This window comes from Brassica napus, chromosome C2 (genome assembly GCF_020379485.1).
Source record: "Brassica napus cultivar Da-Ae chromosome C2, Da-Ae, whole genome shotgun sequence".
In the NCBI taxonomy this organism is placed as follows: Eukaryota; Viridiplantae; Streptophyta; class Magnoliopsida; order Brassicales; family Brassicaceae; genus Brassica; species Brassica napus.
Genome location: NC_063445.1, coordinates 51,567,964 through 51,588,577, shown reverse-complemented (window position 1 = coordinate 51,588,577; position 20,614 = coordinate 51,567,964). Strand labels below are relative to the sequence as shown.

Here is a 20,614-nt window from a genome sequence, read left to right as displayed (position 1 = left end):
CCGGTTGATCATCAATTGCATAATGCACATAGTTACCATCAGGAGGATCAGCCGATGGTAGATTATGATAGGGTTCATGATATGGTAACTGATGCATTCGTAGCTCATGATGATGAAGATGAAGAACCTAACATAGATTCAAAAAAGTTTTATGAAATGTTAGATGCGGCAAATCAACCACTTTACAGTGGTTGTAGAGAAGGTCTCTCTAAATTGTCATTGGCTGCTAGAATGATGAATATTAAAACTGATCACAATCTACCTGAAAGTTGCATGAACGAATGGGCAGATTTATTTAAAGAGTATTTGCCGGAAGACAATGAGTCTGCTGATTCTTATTATGAGATTCAGAAACTGGTTTATAGTCTTGGGTTGCCTTCGGAGATGATAGATGTTTGCATCGACAACTGCATGATCTACTGGGGAGATGATGAGAAGTTGGAAGAATGTCGATTCTGCAAGAAACCACGATTCAAGCCGCAAGGAAGGGGACGTAATAGGGTACCGTACCAAAGGATGTGGTACCTACCAATTACAGATAGATTGAAAAGATTGTACCAATCGGAGCAGACTGCTGGAAAGATGAGGTGGCATGCCGAGCATACTCAGACGGATGGTGAGATGACTCATCCATCAGATGCAAGAGCCTGGAAACATTTTAACAAAGTACATCCGAATTTCGCTAGCAATAGCCGGAATGTGTACCTCGGATTATGCACAGATGGATTTAGTCCATTTGGAATGTCAGGGAGACAATATTCATTGTGGCCTGTCTTTCTTACGCCATACAACCTGCCACCGGAGATGTGCATGCAACGGGAGTTTTTATTCTTGACCATATTAATACCCGGTCCGAAGCATCCAAAAAGGTCACTTGATGTTTTCCTACAACCACTGATAAAAGAGTTGAAGGATTTGTGGTCAACAGGGGTGAGGACGTATGACTGCTCAACGAAGAAGAATTTTACGATGCGAGCTATGCTTTTGTGGACCATAAGTGACTTTCCTGCCTATGGGATGTTGTCTGGATGGACTACACATGGGAGATTAGCTTGTCCATATTGTAATGGAACGACAGATGCATTTCAACTGAAGAATGGTAGAAAGACAAGTTGGTTCGATTGTCACCGTCGATTTCTTCCAGTTGGCCATCCGTACCGAAGAAACAAGAATTTGTTTAGGCACAAAAAGGTTGTGAGAGACACTCCTCCTCCATATCTAACTGGAGAACAAATTGAAGCGCAAATCGACTACTACGGAGCTAACGAAACAGTTCGCTGGGGTGGTAATTGGCATGTCCCTCGTAATATGCCTGATTCTTACGGTGTTCATCACAACTGGCACAAGAAGAGTATATTTTGGGAGTTACCATATTGGAAGGATCTCCTTCTGCGCCACAACCTTGATGTGATGCATATAGAGAAGAATTTCTTTGAGAACATCATGAATACAATATTGAATGTCCCAGGGAAGACAAAAGACAACATAAAATCGAGGTTGGACTTGCCGGATATTTGCTCAAGAAGTGAGTTACATATAAAAAGCAATGGCCAAGTTCCCGTTCCAATTTTTAGATTGTCTTCAGAAAAAAAGTCGGTTTTGTTCAATTGGGTGGCATCAGAAGTGAAGTTCCCTGATGGGTATGTTTCAAATCTTTCAAGATGTGTTGAAAAGGGTCAAAAGTTCTCCGGGATGAAGAGTCATGATTGTCATGTCTTTATGCAACGACTTCTGCCATTTGCATTTGCGGAGCTACTTCCAACAAACGTACATGAACCACTTGCAGGTAGTTTACAATAGGACAATAATATTAAATTGGTTTAGTTTACAATAATAGTATTTGACTAACAATGTGTTTAATTGTTTTTGGAATAGGCATTGGAGCATTTTTCAGGGATTTGAGCACACGCACTCTTAAAGAAGAAGTCGTAGAACAGCTTCAGGAGAACATTCCTATCTTATTGTGCAACTTGGAGAAGATATTTCCTCCAGGCTTTTTTGACGTGATGGAGCATCTAGCTATCCACCTCCCATATGAGGCATTGCTTCGTGGACCGGTACATTACGGATGGATGTATCAGTACGAGCGAGCCATGAAATATTTGAAGGGAAAAGCAAAGAACCTCGCCAAAGTTGAAGGTTCTATAATTGCTGGAAGTTTGACAGAAGAAGTTTCTCACTTCACATCGTACTACTTTGCGTCAAAAGTACGTACACGAAGAAGAGCTCCAAGAAGATATGATGATGGTGGCGTTGCGCCCACATATGCAGTTGTTGGTGTTCCAGAAATCTTTAGCCAGATTGGACGACTTGGTGGGAAATCAAAACAGGTTTGGTGGTCGAGTGAAGAAGACGCTCATAGTGCACACACCTATATTCTACTCAATTGCGAGGATCCATTGATGCGTTATTTTGAAAGGTAACTTAAATTGAGTATACATTATATAATTGAGAGAGATTAATTCATGTAAAATGTGAATTTACAGCATGTTTGTTTCACAAGTCGAAGAAACATTTCCTGGTATATCCACAAGTGACGTAGACAAAAGAAAAGATCAACACTTTGTTAAGTGGTTGAAGAATCAGGTATTAATCAAATACTTTTAAAATTTTCATACATGAATGATTTGTATTTCAACGTTCTTTTTATTTTTAAATAGGTTGATTATGACGACGATGCAGATTATCCTAAGTGGTTACACGAAGTAATTCAATCTCCACTTGTAAAGGTCACCACATCACAGATGTATTTCACACGAGGCTATACTTTTCACACATATGAGTATGGTAAACAGCGGGCAACCAGTAACTATGGAATTTGTGTGAAAGGAGAAACAGATTTCTACGGAATCTTGACGGAGATTATTGAAGTCGAATTCCCAGGGATATTGAAGCTAAAATGCGTCCTCTTCAAGTGTGAATGGTTCGACCCCGTCGTCAATAGAGGTGTTCGGTTGAACAAATTCGGTGTAGTAGATGTCAACGGTGGCCGGAGGTACAACAAATTCGAGCCCTTCATCTTAGCTTCACAAGCAGACCAAGTTAGCTTCCTTCCATACCCACGGATGAGAGAGTCGGGTATAAATTGGTTAGCCGTGATCAAAGTTACACCTCGAGGACGAATCATCGTAGGAGAAGAACCACCATTGCAAGAAGAACAAATAAATGAAGTTCATGAACCTGAACAAGAAATTGATGACATCCTTCTCATTGATCCGCATAATCACGAGTATGAAGATCTTACCGAAGATCCCACGGAGGAAGCTGTTGAAGACGAGTTTCATGTAAATGATGATGTTTCAAGTGATGACGAGAATGTCGATGAATCCGATTAATGTATTTCATATTTGTATGAGTTTGATTTATTATATATAATTAAAGATAATGGGAGTTTATTTATAAATAAGATATCGACATTAATTATAAGTAAAGGAATTGTGTTTTTATAATTTTCGGTTTGGATTAGAATGAATTGCTTGAGGTTAAAGGATAGAAGTGTTTGATATATGAAGTAGAAGATAAAGAAGATGTGGTTTGGGATTTGGGGTTTCGTTTTAGGGGTTTAGAGACAGTCGTCGTACTTTCCACGTTATCTCACGGGAATTTTACGACGATTTATAATACATTACCTCGCATATTCCACGGTAACAGTAAACGTCGTAAGAGCCTCGTTAACTTACGTGGAATAAGAGACGATTTATAATTAAAAAAGCGGACCTCGCTTATTCCACGTAAGACTAAAACGTCGTAAGAGCCTCGTTAACTTACGTGGAATGAGCGAGGTTAGCTTTTTTATTTTACTTTTCGTCGTTAATTCGTCGGTAAATATACTAAAATGAAACCCAAATCCCTAAACCCCAAATGTGCAAACCCTAAAACTCCCCATCCTACTTCATATAAACTAAAAAAAAATTAATTTTCAATTTTTTTTTTATGTTTTTAAACCTTTCATATATGATTTGTAGAGTGTGTTTGATTTGTTGTGTGATATGTCAAATTCAAAATTTGTAAAATTGTTTTCCAACGTATTAAACCTTTCAAATTCAAAAAAATATATATATTGAAGTTAAAGGGTTAGAAATATATGAAGTATAAGATAAGAAATATAAGGAAGATAGGGTTTGAGGTTTGGAGATAAGAAAGATAGGGTTTGAGGTTTGGGGTTTAAAATTTTAGGGGTTAGCAAAAAAAGCCTCGCTATTTGCACGTAAAATCGATGATAAAAACAAAAATCGTCGCAAGAACGACGTTAAATAAAACACGGGCCTCTGTATATCCTCGTTAATTTGCTTGGGCCTTGCGACGAAACAAAAGACGGGCCCACGTAAAATCGATGATAAAACAAAAATCGTCGCAAGAACGACGTTAAATAAAAGACGGGCCTCTGTATATCCTCGTTAATTTGCTTGGGCCTTGCGACAAAACGAAAGACGGGCCTCTGTCTTTCCTCGTTATTTTGCGACGAATTGTCGACGAACACTAATCCTATATATAGGCGAAACCGCAGCCCTCTTCATTTCCTCTCTAATTCCTCTCTAGAGCCTTTCTATTTCCTCTCAACATGGTAACTCTCTTTCCTCTCTAAGTAGTTTAGGGAATTTAGATTAGGTGGTTAGTTTAGGGAATTTAGTTTACGAAATTAGTTTACAAAATTTAGGTTTCCTCATTTTATTAATTACGTAGTTAATACTGTTCATAATTTTTTATTTACTCTTGAATTTAATTTAGAAATTTAAATTTTGCAGACTATTCGTAGGCACCAGCGTAGTGCTCACTACTCGCAGATGTTCGGTCCACCGGGTAGTCGGTTAGACCCGTCTTCACTTCCCGGTTCTTCTTCAGCTCCTGGTTCTTCGGGTCAGCAGGAGACCGTCCCCGAGACTCAATCTTCTCAGAGAGTCTCGCCTTCTTCTACGGCATCGCCATCAGTTCCTCATGTGCCTCCTCCGGTAGCTCCTCCTCCGATGCCAGCTCCTCATGTGCCTCCTCAGATGCCCGCCCATCAGGTTCATGCTGATTTGATGGTGCCAGCGAGTTGTCCTTACTCTCAGTACACTGTTGAGGACATTCTCGGTTTGCCAGGCAGAGAAGGCTTACCGATCATAGACCCCGACCGACCTGAAGGAACTCTTTGGTATGTATGTTACATTTATTTTTTAAAATTCATTTGTGACTTTAATAAATATTTAAAACTTTGAATTTGTTTTTTTTTTCCAGGTTTGGGGTTGATAACTGCCTTGCAAAAGTAACCGAGACGATTAAAGGTTACTTCTCCATGGCACATCCCAACTGGAAATCCACTCCGATCTACATCAGAAGGACGTGGTTCAAGATTTACGCTGTAAGTTTTTACAATTTATTCCTGATTTATATTTTTTTAAATTTTATTTTTCTAAACTAATTATTAATGTTTTTTTGCAGCAAAAATTTAATTGGTCCATGGGGGTCACTGAGAAGGTGCGGAAAGAGTTTATCGACAAGGCGAAGAAACGTTTGTTGGACACGGTCTCCAACTGGAAGGGTGACTGGATCGTGAAGGGCTATGAGCGGGGCAAACCCTCAACCATCACCACGGACGTGTGGGATGGCCTCATCCGTTACTGGAGGGATCCTGATGCCATGAGAGTCGCCCAGTCTTGCTCCGCCTCCCGTAACTCGGTAGATGAGCATGGCCACAGGGCGATGCAACATAGTACGGGCCAAAAACCACACGCCCGCGTCCGTTTGGAAATGGTACGTAATTTAAATATTTAACTTTTTGATTTTTATATATATATATATATATATATAATAAAAACTTTCTTAACTATTTTTAGGCCAAGGAGTTGGGACGTTTACCGACTCTTATGGAACTTTTCGATCGGACCCACAAAAACAAGGCGGGCGCATTTGTAGATGAGAGGTCTGAGAAGATCTACAATGATGTGGCAGCTCGTATTGACGAGCGTGAGACCCAGCTGGCGCAGGAGTCCGCCGACGGATTACCCGTCGTCTTATCCACAATAGAAGTGGATAGAATTTACGAGGAGGTAAATTTTATATAAATTTTTTATTAATTCCATTTTACTTTAAAATTTAAATTTTAATATATATTTTATTGTTTTTTAAGGTCGCTCCTAAGAAAAAGGGACGTGTGTTGGGGATTGGTTCCGTCAACGATGTTCCGAGAGCGACTTCCTCTTATGGCCAGAGACGGGATGATGAAGTCTCTCAGCTGCGCGACGTGTTGGAGACGACACAACATCAGCTGTCGTCGACACAAAACGAGTTGGCCTCGACAAAATCGTCGTTCACAGCTCGTATGACTGGTCTCGAGAACTTCTTGGACGTCATAGCGGCCACAAATCCGGAATGGGAGGCCATGTTCAGGACCATGAGACAACAAAACCCCATTCCAGGCGAGACATCCGTGCAAGTCAACGAGGAAGATCTCTCGAGAAGGAGCGAGGAATTCTACGACGCGGCAATGCAGCATTAGTTTTTTTTTTGTTATTGTATTTTAAAATTCAAAACTTATTTATATATTATATAATTTCATTTTAATTCGGCCAAAAAAATTTTCCTATTCGATTTAATTTCAATTAAAATTTTATTAATAAATTAAATAAATATAATTTTTATTTATAAATTCAGTAAATAGAAAACAAAGTAATTTCGTCGCTAATTCCCGATGTATTAACGAGGAAAATTAACGACGAAATATCGAGGAACAATTATCGAGGATTTTACGTGGATTTACTTACGATTCTATTACGACGAATTATTTTCGTGTTTCTTACGTTTTTATTACGACGAATTTATTTAGAGGTTTTTGCGTGTCTTTTACGACGAACCATTTACGAGTTTCTTACGAGGAAGCACAACGACCGCGTTACGTGGAAACCCCACGTGGTCTTTACGACGAAAACTTAATTCTTCTTTACGAGGAAAATATAACCTCGCTAATTAACGAGGAAATGGCGACGAATCTTCTCTTACGACAATCATATAACGACGAAACGCCTTTCATCGCCATTTCCTCGTAAACCTTCTTTTCCGAGGAAATAACGACGATTTTGGCCGTCGTTAAATTTGTGTTTTCTTGTAGTGATTACCCTCCAACTTAACTCTGTTATTTTTATTATTAATGTTGTAGTTTAATCTATATTAATAATAGGAATTAAAAGGCTACGTCTTTTCAATTATGTAACTATTGAAAACAAAAGATTGTGTCTTCTCAAACATGTAACTATTAAAAAAAATTAATGATCAAATGTTGTGTCTTTTAAAACTGTAACTATTGAAAATGGTTGAAGAAAAATGTTTAGATATGTCTTACCATGCATGTTAAAAATGTTTAGATATGTTTTCTCATCTTTAAAATATATTTGAAATCTCAATTAATGTAAAGAGTTATGTATTTTCACTGTAAAAGACATAGGAGTTTTTAAAAAAATTGTCAATATATGTTATAAGTTCCTTTCAATAATTATGATGTATTTTGTAATGATGTGTCTCTTCAAAATATACATGATTATTCATATATGATTTTGAAAAACTATAAATATTCTTTGTCCATGAGTTTTTATTGTAAATCTTTCACAATTTTATAATTAGGAAGAAAAGATTGTGTGAAGCACCATTCGTGTTTACCTCGTTACAAAAAGTTAGAAAATATTCAAATGAAACGTTGCCAACAAGGAATTATTTGAAGCACCATTCGTGTTTGGCTAGAAAGACATCCTAAATGAAATAATAAAGTTACTAGTCTTAATATTCGTCTACTACATAAAAAGTGTGTTTTTATTTCTTACAAAAAAAATTCCGTTAATACATGATTTATGCCCTATATAGTCATGCACTTTGGCTATATAAGAGTGTTTGATTATGTCACAAAAGCCGGTAAATTTTGTATTTGAGCGTGTGCATCACACAGAAACAACCGGATTCTCTTGGTTAGTTTCATATTAGTGCATTAATAAGCACAATTAATTTATAATAACATATTATTTATTTCTCACGTGTTGTTTGATAGCGTGTAACATATTTGTATGGCTTTAATATTAAGAGTTGTGTCTTTTTTTATAAAAAGCAGACATTGTTTTTTTCCAACAGGTAACTATTGAAATTTTTTTAGAAAATAGTTTTAAAATATTTCACTAAGTGTCTTTCTACAATTATTGGTTTTAAGAGTTTATATCTTCTCACAATTAAAAATAAATTATTTTAAAACAAAATTTTAAGAGTTTAAGTATTTTCTTTAAAACTGAAATTAGGTCTTTTTCATCATGCAACTATTGAGAATTCGTTTTTAAAGAAGTTTAAATTAAATATCCCAATAAGTGTATATCTACAATTATTAGTTTTAAGAGTTGCGTATTTTCATTATAAAATATGAATTATTTCAAATCTCATTTAATGTTAAAATTTTTGTCTTTCATAAAAAATAATAATAGGATTCTCATTTAATGTTAAAGGTTGTGACTTTTCATAAAGAACTAACATTATTTTTTTTCCAACATGTAACTATCGGATATTTTTAGAAAGTATTTAAAATATTTCATTAAGTGTATTTCTACAATTATTACTTTTAAGAGTTGTATCTTCTCATTGTAAAAAGAAAAATATTCTTAAACATAATGGTAAGAGTTGTGTGTTTTCATTGAAAAGCACACATTGTTTTGTTTTTTCAATATGCAATTATTGAGACTTTTTTTAAGTAATTAAAATATCTCAATAAGTGTATAATTATTAGTTTTAAGATTGTATCTTCTTATTATAAAACACAAATTATTTTCACATAATGTTAAGAATTGTGTCTTTTCATTAAAAGGAGAATATTAGTTTTGTTTTTCCAACATGCAACTATTGAATAAAAAAATTAAAGTAGTTAAAATATCCAAATAAATGTCTTTCTATAATTATTAGTTTAAACAGTTGTGTCTTCATAAAAAACTAATATTATTTTTGTTCTTCCAACATGCAACTATTGGAAAAGTGTCTTAAAGAATTTAATTTACAATAATTGTCTTTATATAATTATTAGTTTTAAAAGTTGTGTCTTATTATCATAAAATAATTATTTTTAAAAATTGTTAAAATATCTTAATAAGTGTCTCTTATATATTTTTTTGATGAAATTTTGAATTTCTTGATATATCAAAAATAATGATATTTACATTGTCACAAACAATTTAAGATCCTTTCAATTTGTGTATTGTTATACCAAAATCTCTTTTCTTTAATTTGTAAGTATGTAATTCTTTGAAAATAATTTACTTTATAGAAGATACAAATGAAAAAGTAGATAAATGTATGTGTGATATGTTAAGGAAGAAGATATCTAAAAATTACCATCAAATCATATTTTTGACCACATACGTCTTACATGGTTTCAAATAAATCATGAATATTTGAGTTATCGTTATAAATTACCTTATTAATTTAGTAAATGGTAATATTAGAATGTGTTTATTTTTTAATTAGTTTCAAATATTCAGTTGGTTTCGATATTTCTAAATAAATTAGTCAAACGGATAACAAGACATATATCTTATTTGGTATTGACATATTTATAATTTTATTACAACCAACCTATAAACAAAATATATATTTTTAGTATTATCAGTAAATGAATAAAACTGCATAGAAGAAAATTATGTTACACTTGTATTTTTCCTAAATAGTTATATAAAATGTGGCATATTTTTCTTTATAAAACGAGTTCCCGTGCGATTACCTATTCATGTTAATAACCATATTTTTAATGCATACCGTGTTTGAGAAAAAAATGTCTTACTACTTACTATTGTATTATGTGTGTTTCAAAAAATAGAAATTTTGCATAATTTTTATATGGATTAAAAGTCTAAAACAAACAGAGATGTACAAGTACTAATTAGTAATTAATTTTAAACTAAAAGTAATTAATCATTGAAAAGCAATGCATTATTACAAGTACAGTAACAATTTATGCGTCTCACACGACACATACTATAAAATTTAGATACTAGTATATATTAAAAATAACAACTGATTCTTATTCGACATTACGCTACTAAATTTAATATCTTGAAAAAAGTTTACGAAGTTATTATGTGAAATTCCTCAACTTAACCCCATAGTTTTAGAAATCAGGCGAGGGAGTCCAAGCACCAGCAATAGTAGTCGGATCGAGAGATGGAAAGCATTTCATCAGGAGACATCCTCTCGAACTCGTTCTGCCTCCAAGCCACTTGATTGCTACGGTTGTGCGCGTCGGCAGCTAAAGGATAAGCTTCAATCTTGTGTTTCTGATATCTCATTCTCGTGTAAAGCCTCATCGTCGCTACACAATCTTCGTATGGGTCTTGTATCCCAACATGAACATCATACCTATAAGCACATCAATAATCGTCATTAATATATGGTCTTGATTCTTGAACATTAGACAATTAATGTGTATATAATTGATCTCAAGTGTTTTAGATTACTTATACGGTTGGTAGACACGAACATAGATTATATATGGAACATATGGTATGAGGCATACACACTACTCATCCCTAAAATTTTACATACAGAAAACAAGGGTAAATACTATTGGAACTATATATTTGCGTTAAAAAGAAAAGAAAATGAAATAAACAGGTTGATGTAAGGAAAATCTACGCTAATAAGTATTAAGTATCTAGGGTAAAGTAAAATTTCTAACCATGTAAATTCCTTTTTGTTATAATGATTTCATTTTATTTACTTCAATGATAGTTCTAATCACACAAAGTATATATGTTTATGTGTAAATTTTGAAATGAATATATTTGAAAACATGTAAATCTTACGTTTTGAAGCCCTCCCATTTAAGCCCATACAAACATCAATACCCACCTATTATGATATATATGTGTATCAATATAGGTAATGTATGCATGCATCTATAATCATTTTCCAAATTAATGTGTTAGGTTCGAAAATATTATTACAAAAACAAAATTAGATATATTACCCGAGATAGGCTTGGGTCAAGTACTTGAGGGAATTGCTCAGCTTGCTTGTTTTCATCAACGGAGGGTATTTCGCAGTATCCCTACATACAGCAATAAAATGATACAAAATCCCGTCATATAAAAAACACACATAAAATCATGGGCTATATTGAAAGATTTCAAGTAACACTAAAGGAATCTAGTTATATACGTATATATCCTCTTTATATTTTGTTTTTCTTTATAGAAATGCCACCTTATCATGGAAGAAGGATATTCAAGTTGAAGGCGGTCAAGATCGTGATCGAGGCCATGTCCCACGAGAATCCTCCCTTTCCCACCTCTTGGACGAATCTTCCACATGGGTTCTCCATTACAAAGAAACTCTTGAATCTTTCTTTGTGCATGTTTCAAGGGCATTGCGTCCCTTAGATTCTCCGGACGTATGCCGGTCTTCTCATACCTATAGTTCGTCACGGGCATTGGCGGTTTCACGTACGTATGGAACACAACGTTGTCGCTCTCATCCGTTATGCAAACCCTTGCGCATAGATCCAGCGACCCGTCGCTTCCCCCTCCTACCATCTTGCAAGAGAGTGCAACCACTTTTGGGGATCTAGACGACGTGTAGTCGATCATGGCCTTATCTCTTACGCCTAAGGCCGCCATACGAGTCGTCAATCCCTGATACATAGAAAATATGTAAGAATATATTGTTATGCGGTTGATTATTAACAATTTTAATTTGCGCAAATATTAGAAGAAAAGATTACAGCATTGACGCTCGAAAATTGGCATCTCTCTTGATGGATCCTACGAGCGTTCGGGGTTTCGAGGATCATCAAGCAGAATCTGCATCCGCGAAAGCTGAAAATGTTCTTGCATTCTTGTTTTGGCAATGGCCCTAATAATATAGCACAATAAAAAATAAATACACATATGCGTCGTGAATATATAAAACGATATATTTCTCTTAATATATATAGCTTATCATTTACCTATGAGATGTTCCCGGAGGGACTCAAAAGAACGGCAATGTTTCTTGCAAACGCCACACATAGGCTCATGACCGGAGTGATACGAGATCTTCATGTGCTCCACTAAATGTTCGAATTTGTTGAATTGTTTATAACAAGCTGCGCACTTGTTCCTGCACGTGCGTGTACATATGTATAAAAACTATAAATTAAGAAAAACTTTATTTCTTATTTTTCATCAATTGATTATAGAATTTGGGTGTGATACTGGATGACATCCTCCATGAGTTCTTTTCGATATTTTCATATAAACGCTTGATATAATATAATACACGTACGATGGAAGATAGGTTACCTTAGGGTTTCCGATGACTCCATAGATGATCTGCAATCCATGGTACGTATCGGAAAATACAAACAAAAACGTAGCAACTTAAGAGATGAGAGAGTTTAAACAACTGTTTTGATGATCCTTTTTGTATTATAGATGTGTGTGCAGAATGGAGAAGGTGTGAGAAGGTATTTATAGATGAATATATAGAAGAATGAGAAGAAAAGCAAAGCTGACCATTCTCTGATATGACCGTTTAGAGTTTTGATAAGATTATTTTTTTTATAAAAAATGTTTTGATAAGATTATTACAAAAACAAACAAACACAAATTGAAGTGGATGCCTGCGGTGGGGTCGCTTCTTATGGTAAAAAAAAAGAATCACAATTGTACTTCTCATGTGTCTTGAACGATATTAAGATGCTACTAGCATATGTGTGCACGTTGTGTGTGAATACTACTTGATTTCCATCGAGTTTTCTTATAAACAAGAACCGGTACCTAAGGGAATACCAAGTGATTGCATGGAAAAAATATATAAACACAAATACAAACATCAAGTAATTAATTATGTTATTAAAATAATGTCTCTCGAACATTGAGTTACAAATTGTTAATGGATGATTAAAATAAGACTATGATAACATGTGTTTTAAACTCTGATTTTTTTTTACTTCAATTATTTCTCAAGAGGGTGACATTCTAGAGATTTGAAGTTTTTGGAACATACACTTAGAATACTATCTTTTTGACCGATCAATGGGCCAAGTCTAAGATTCTAATTTATAGTGTTTGATCCAAAAAGATTCCGATTTCTGATAAAAAGTATTATTCATGAGCAAAATTGTGTTAAAGAAACAGAAAAAGCTAATGGTCCTTTGGTATCAGACAGTGTATATACACCTATCTAGCATTTCTTGCCTCGAAAATAAAAGTAAGAATGTGTTTTGGTTAAAAATATTTCCTCAATACGTTTCATCCATAATAATTTACAGTACTACAATGCATTGTTTATTTTTTTGTCAACTAGCCGGCATTTAATTAAAACAAATATTGGTCCGAAGAAAATTTGTTCCAAAGAATAATGATCTTCTGTCTTCTAGAGGAAAATAATAAAATTCACGTTCTAGACAATTTTGCAAAAGAATTGGCACAAACATTAAAATTCCTATAGATATATGATATGCTAGAATCGTAAAAACCAAACATGTGAAAACTGAAATGAAACAAATTCTAAACAGAATGCCAGAACTGTGAGCCTTTAACTTGAATTTATCATAGACTTATTCACATTCATTAAGATTTTCCCTCAATTAATAGCACAATCTTCATTTTTGAATTATACATTTTCCGCATTTGTATACACATATTTTGTTCATGAAATTCTTGTTCCACATATATTTAAGTTTGTCTTTAGAGGCGGCATGGCATGGCTGGTCCTTGCACATGTATTTAGGTCTGACTCTCGTTTTAACGGGCTCTTCTTTTTGCGGCAAGTGGTAAGTGTGGAATAAGCTGATGCCTCTGATCAGCGGTTTTGCTTGTTGGGTCGGTTTCGGCTAGATAGATCGAGTTGTTGTTTAGGTTTTATTTTCTTTCGTCCGCTTCTTGTCTCCATTGTATTTCTGTCGAAAAATTGAAAAGCTTGGTAATAATATCTTTACATTTTACCCCAAAAAAAATGTATTTAGGTTGACAAAGTTAGCATATTCTCCATATTCGGATGCTCTGTTGTCATGTTTCATGACTACATCTATTCATATATATATTTAGACTAACAAAATCAAACTACATATAAAACTCTTTAAAAAACCCCACAAACTATTTAGCTCTTTCTAGAAATATACACTTTTTATCAGATTTCCTTACATAAAACCTCATGTCATAAACATTTTAACTTTTTTACTTCCACTGATATTGTTATAAGCGTTATATTTATCTGCAAAAATTATAGTTATCTTCTTCTTTTTTAACTGAGGCTATAGTTATATTGCAACGGGCTGATTCGTATAATATCCGGAGTATGACAAAATGTCTCATATTTGACCTAACCCCAGCAATAATAAAAGTTGGAACTAATGTAAGAAACAAAGGTGATGATTGGCAAGTGATAGAATATATATATTTTTACAGCCATTTTTTTTCTAAATCACAAATCTCTTTCAATAGTGCTTTAGAAAAAAAAAATTAAAACTATAGTATTTTTTTAAGCTTTAGAAAGCAAAATGCCTAGAACACTTATGTCTTTGTTTTAGAAAATTTACAAGTAAATGACTAAATCTCCTCAAATCTATAACCAAAATTCAACAACAAAAATTTATACAGTCACAGAAAAAATAGAAAATATTAATTCTACAGAAAATTATATAAAGCTACATCTTATGCTACTCAAGCCCAAATATATGTTAGTAGTATAATACCGTTAGTTAATTAACCATGAATTTTGGGGTGACAGATATTTTGTAGGTAGATGATTAACCTTATGGTATATCTAAAATGCGTAAATCATCTATCCCTAAACGTGATATTTTAGAATATAATTCAAATTCGACATAACTAAAATAACATCATTATAGTCGGCCCGTTGAGTTAACTACGTCTAGCTAGTTTTAAAGATTATTTTCCTCTATAAATCGAGGTATAACATTTCTCATTATTCTTTAACTTCACTGAAATCTAAATAGAAAGAGATACATGCATACAAGAATGAATTGGCCATGGACTCATTGGAAAAACATGAAGCCACTATGAGGCAGTCAACCTTCCTCCACAACCATTCGTACACCTAAAGCAAACATAATGTTCTTCTCTTTTGTTTTTTTGCTTGTAAAAGGTGGGAAAGAAAAGTAATTTGATAAAAATGTAAATTCAGAGAACCTTTAAAAAGATTTAAAGATGCTTGTTTGACCAAGAAAATCAATAAGCTTTTTGGATTTTAGTTTTACGATGGAATTTATTTTTACCTATATATGTGGTTCAGTTTGGTGGGTTTTTTGCCTATATTATATATCTTTCTAATTGGAAAATAATTTTGAAACATCTATTCATAGCAGTAGTGAAGCTTCCGATGATTGCCGATATAGTTGCTTTGAGTTAAAAGAAAATAAAGAACAAAAAACATTAACCCAAAAGTTATTCTATCCGTTCCTAAATATAAAATGTTTCATCTAAAACATGCATATTAAAAAAATTATTTTTTAATCTAATAGGACATAAAACTATAATTATAAACTATTCAATCAATTACAAAATAGACTAGTAAATATAATTGGTTACACAAATTTTAACAATGTCAAAAGATTATTTATGGAACATCTTACACATTAAAACATCAAAAACTCTTTAAACATCTTATATTTAGAAATGGAGAGAATATTGAATAATGATAATGTTTCATATTATATAATGTTTTACACATGAACAAATATTAAGAAAACTAATCATTATATATCAAAATACATGAAGTTTTACGCTAATGCACAACAATTAAGAAACTTATTTTTCGTTTAAAAAGTATCATTAAATATAAATTTAAAATTATTCAACCAATTACAAAATAAAATACAAAATATCATTGGTTACACAGTTTTTGATAAAGTTAAAAGTCACATTGAAATATAAAAACATAGTCTATTTTGAAACTTCAAAAACTTCATGAAAACATCTATTTGAAATGGAGGAAGTATCTTTTTTATCAGAAATATCATTAAAATATAATTAAAAATCAATTTATTTAATTATAAATAGAAAGAAACAATTACAATTGACGAAAACAAAATTTAATCATGAAATAAAAAATAATCTAAAACATCAAATATATTGAAACAGAAGAAGTGGTGACAAAAAGAAAATTGAAACAGAGGAAGTACTAAATAACACTCCCTCCGTTCCTTAACGATAAATTTTTTAGAAAAAAAGTTTGTTTTGAGAAAGATATATTTTTTGTGTTTTCTATGAAAAAATTGTAAACTTCAAGAAAATTAATTGACTTTATTGAATTATTATTGGTTAAAAGTTATTGAAAATTAAAAATTACATAAAATTATACATTTATTATGGCAGTGTTTTCTTAATATGTGTGAAAATACTAAAAAAATTATCTTCGTGGAACTGAGGGAGTATCTAATAGGGTTTCGAGCTGCGAACGAGTTAAAAGAAAAGAGCACCCTCCAACAGTCGACAATGATTAGATAACGGCAGAATCAAACCATTCGGCTATTCTTAAACATTTATTAATTCATATTTTGCCAACTACATTTTTCGTAAGCTTGCAAGCTTTTTGGGTTGGGATAGGCGGATTGGATATTGATCCATCGAGGATCCGATTTGCGACTAGCATATTCGCGGTTTCCGAGTAATGTATACCATCCCAGCTTATGAAATTTTTTCGGTTTTGGCACGAAGAACTATAAAGTTCTGTTCCATTTGGAAATATTGTCTTTCCGCATCCCATTCCACGTCCGACCGCCCCAACGCAACAATAATCAAAAGGATCAACAAAACCTGAAATTAGAGAAGATAATGAGATATGTTAATGAAGCTAAGGAGGACTGGGTAATTGGGAATGTTTGGTCTAATGAAATTTCAGTTTAGTATTAACCAAGATTCTTTGCTTTGGTGATCAAATGGCTTTTGGCTGAGTAGACATCAACATAAGTTAAGAGAGAATAAGGTAACTCTTTGTTCAGTTCAGAGATTTTCTGCTTGAGTTGTTTGTTGAACTCAATTGCCACATTGTTTAGAGGCTTCAAGCAACCATACTGATCTCGCGGTGTAGCCGGAAATGATTTCAGAAGATAGGGTAAACAACCCGTTGGTCCGGTGTTGTGAATTGAGAAGAATCTTGCTCCTTCTTTGAACAGCAACTAAAAAAATATATACCAATCAGTATAAACTATAAAGTATGATGTCATTAAAAAATTTAGATGAGTAATATTGAACTTTATGATAATCATACCGTTCATTTTGTTACTTACTTTTATAGCAGTAGTGAAGCTTTCGATGATTGCCGGTATAGTTGCTTTGAGTTGTTCCTCTGTCATGTTTTGGAACCCGATGGCGAGATCATTCTGACCGATATCGAAAGTATAAAGAGCCTTTGAGAAATCTTTAGGCCGTGCAAGGACTCCTTTGCAGAATGGAGTTTTTCCTGTTTCACAAATAGGAAATCATTTTCAACTCCGGTTTGGTAATTGGAATGCTCAACCGGTTTAACTCACCGTTGGTTTGGTTGTAAAGAGACAATGTACGAGTCTTGAAGTGAATGAACTGAGACACTTGAGTTCCAAGATGGAACTGACTAAAACAAGCAACGGTGGGGCGGATGCAAGAACCGCCAGTCGCAAAATTAGCCCCATGCCGATAATTAGCTCCAACCGAATCCAAGTACGGTGTTAGATACGGCAACGTCAGATTCTCGGCTGCAAAAAATTCATTACAAATACTGTTTATAGGTTGTAATTGATATCTCATGATTTTCATAAGCTTTAGATTCATTTTTTAGCTTATTATGATCATTTTAGGTTGCATTTAAGTCTTTGTGTTGCATTTGCATACTCATTTGCATATCATAGGGTTGGAATGCTCATTTGGAAGTTTAGGGCGAAATTCAAGGGTTAAATTGCACATTTTGGAAGTTTTGGGTCCACTGTGATGTTAACAAGAATCCAGGGACCAAAGTTGCAAATTCTGAATATTCGCCTGGGCTAAATCGTACGATTGGAAACTTTGGGGTTGATTCGGGTGGACCTTTCTGCACTTTTGATAGTTTTGGGGTCAATTCGTAAATAGCCAAAAGAATAAGGACCAGATGTGCAAAAAGTCTCAAATCCACCATTGTTGCATCGTGATTCCTCCGTTACGAGCAGATGACGAGCACGACGGCGGAGGCGGATACCACGGCCTGGAGATCCGATCACGGCGAGGAGGAGATGACTTGGACCAGAGATCCCGTGGTGGAGAAGCCGATGACGAGAAGCGACGAAGAAGCTTGGTCGCGTCGAAACTCCGAGACGTTGAAGCTCGATCTCGACGGCGACGAAGAGCTGAGCACGCGACCACGAGCTGAGAGCACGAGCTCAACCACCACCACGACAGAAGCTTGAAGCGACGACCTCCGCGAGTCGAGCCAGTGATGGAAGAGACCGCAGGTTCACGACGCGGCTTGGACGAGGCCAGGAAGACGCATCGACAATCTCACGCGGGTTCAGTGACGCGGGATCGCATACCCGCTCGCACCGGAAGAGACGTCAACACCAGTCTCACGCGGGGTCATGTACCCGCTCGCATGAACTGAAGGCGTGGCGATGGCTTGACGCGGGGAAGCTTACGCGGGTTGAGCCCCAAAGATCTTACCCAAGTCGATATTTTTCCTCACTCGAATTTTAATGTTTTAAGGGCTTGACTTTTTAATGGAAACTATTAGATTTACAAAAGACATATAAATATTCTTGTAATCCCCAAAGGGAAGAGGATCTTGTTTTTCTATCTAATCACAAAAGAACTTTTAGGTGAAATATCCTATCTTGATCATTTCTCTCTTGTGATTGCTTGATTATCTTGATCACTAACCATGATTAGCACCAAATCATCATTGATTCTTGGGCTCATCATGAAGAGTATTGAGTAGTCATCTTTGAATTCATGGGCTAGGGTGATTTCATTGATTCTTGGGCTCATCATGAAGAGTATTGAGTAGTCATCTTTGAATTCATGGGCTAGGGTGATTAAGGGTGATTAGAGATGATCTAGGGTGTTAAAAGTTAGATCTACTTGTTTCTTTGCTTGTTGAGGGTTCCAAATGCTATTTTAGTCTCGATCATACTAAAATAGATCTCTAGGCATTTTCTGCCCACAAGGTGTATGATGAAATGTCTAAACCAACTCTTCAATGCTTTTAGCTTTCTTTACCTAAGAGATTAGTTGCTAAAGGAGTTAAGATTGCTATTGGATTTGTTCTCCATGTTTGCTTTAGTGACATTGAACCTAAGAAATTAGATGCTTGAGTTGATTTACCAAAAGAACATTCCTCTAGAGATAGAGCTTGTTTAGATTAGTGTCTAGGCATAAGGAAAGTGTTTGATTGATTATCTTGCCACCTTTAGATTGAATCTACATCACCTGAGATCAAATGCCTAGCCCCATGAGTCCTTTTACTTCAAATTGAGAAAGAAAGATCATTACTTTATTGCATTAGCTTATAGTTTTTGGTTCATACAATCTTTAAAACCGGATCGCACTTAGCTTAAGCATAAACTTGCATTCCTTTTGCTTTAGAATCACCTAGGATTGGTTCGACAATCTTTAATACTACATTGATTTGATCTTAGACCCTTGAAAAGTCCTGCATCAAATTGGCGCCGTTGCCAAATTCTAAGTTGATTGTGACATTGAGATTTAGTCATTTGCTTGAGACTAAGTCAATTTTTATTTAATTGTGTTATTGCTTCTCTTTGTTCTTCTCCCTTTGCATTTCAGGTGTATGAACACAAGGAGTAGAGGTCCAACAAACCTAGTTCCAAGAGTTGAAGACATTAGAGCACTTGAGAGGGAGATAGCAAGACAGAGAAGAGAAGTAGAGCAACAGGCTCACTTGCAAAGGTTGGGGTTTGATATGGAGAATCTGCCTCAAGATGGTGATGCCCACGGAGGCATTAATCCAAGAGCTGATCCTTTAAGACCACAGCACCAGCCACAACATCCACAGCGTCATGCTCGTGCCATTGGAGCCTATGATCAACCTCACATTAATGGTCATATGTTGGGAATCAGAGCACCAGTTGTGAAGAACAAAAACTTTGAGATCAAGTCAGGGCTGCTCAATACCATAGAGAACAACAAGTATCATGGTCTTGCTGCTGAAGACCCTTTTGATCACTTGTACAAGTTTGATAAGTATTGTGGCTTGTCCAAGACAAATGGTGTTTCTGAAGATGCTTTCAAGTTGAAGTTGTTCCCTTTCTCTTTGGGAGACAAAGCACACCACTGGGAGAAGACTCTTCCAAGTGACACTGTCACTACTTGGGATGAGTGCAAGAGAGCTTTCCTAGATAAATTCTTCTCTACTTCAAGGACAGCTAAGATCAGGAACGAAATCTCTGGGTTTCAACAGAAAGGTCTAGAGAGCTTCAGTGAAGCATGGGAGAGGTTCAAGGGCTATTGGTCTCAATGCCCTCATCATGGTTTCAGCAAGGAGAGTTCACTTAGCACCTTCTATAGAGGAGCTCTACCACAATGCCGAAACAGGCTTGATACTGCCAGCAATGGTTTCTTTTTGGGAAGAACTGAGGAAGAGGCAGAGGAACTGGTAGAGAACATGGCCAAGAGTGACTCAGTCTACAGTGAGGAGCATGATAGGGTCAACA

The 20,614-nt window shown here is 34.9% G+C and overlaps 1 protein-coding gene, 1 long non-coding RNA gene and 1 other non-coding gene across 3 annotated transcripts; all 3 read right to left on the bottom strand.

Moving 5' to 3' along the window:
* Window positions 1-9,070: 9,070 nt before the first annotated feature.
* LOC106379847 (apoptosis-enhancing nuclease) lies at window positions 9,071-14,616 on the bottom strand. Its single transcript, XM_013819708.3, has 6 exons — window positions 12,276-14,616; window positions 11,942-12,093; window positions 11,717-11,847; window positions 11,200-11,627; window positions 10,964-11,044; window positions 9,071-10,353 (listed from the first exon to the last, which is right to left on the bottom strand). Exons 1-6 carry the CDS (start codon window positions 12,314-12,316, stop codon window positions 10,113-10,115), a joined length of 1,074 nt encoding a protein of 357 aa, XP_013675162.2. The 5' UTR covers window positions 12,317-14,616; the 3' UTR covers window positions 9,071-10,112.
* A 232-nt stretch (window positions 14,617-14,848) lies between these two features.
* Window positions 14,849-18,672, bottom strand: LOC106378692. Its single transcript, XR_007319088.1, has 3 exons — window positions 17,471-18,672; window positions 16,852-17,400; window positions 14,849-16,754 (listed from the first exon to the last, which is right to left on the bottom strand). It is a non-coding gene; the product is annotated as an uncharacterized LOC106378692 (long non-coding RNA).
* Window positions 18,673-20,328: 1,656 nt separating this feature from the next.
* On the bottom strand, window positions 20,329-20,435 carry LOC125582871. The gene has a single exon (XR_007320312.1). It is a non-coding gene; the product is annotated as a small nucleolar RNA R71 (small nucleolar RNA).
* Between the last annotated feature and the right edge of the window lie 179 nt (window positions 20,436-20,614).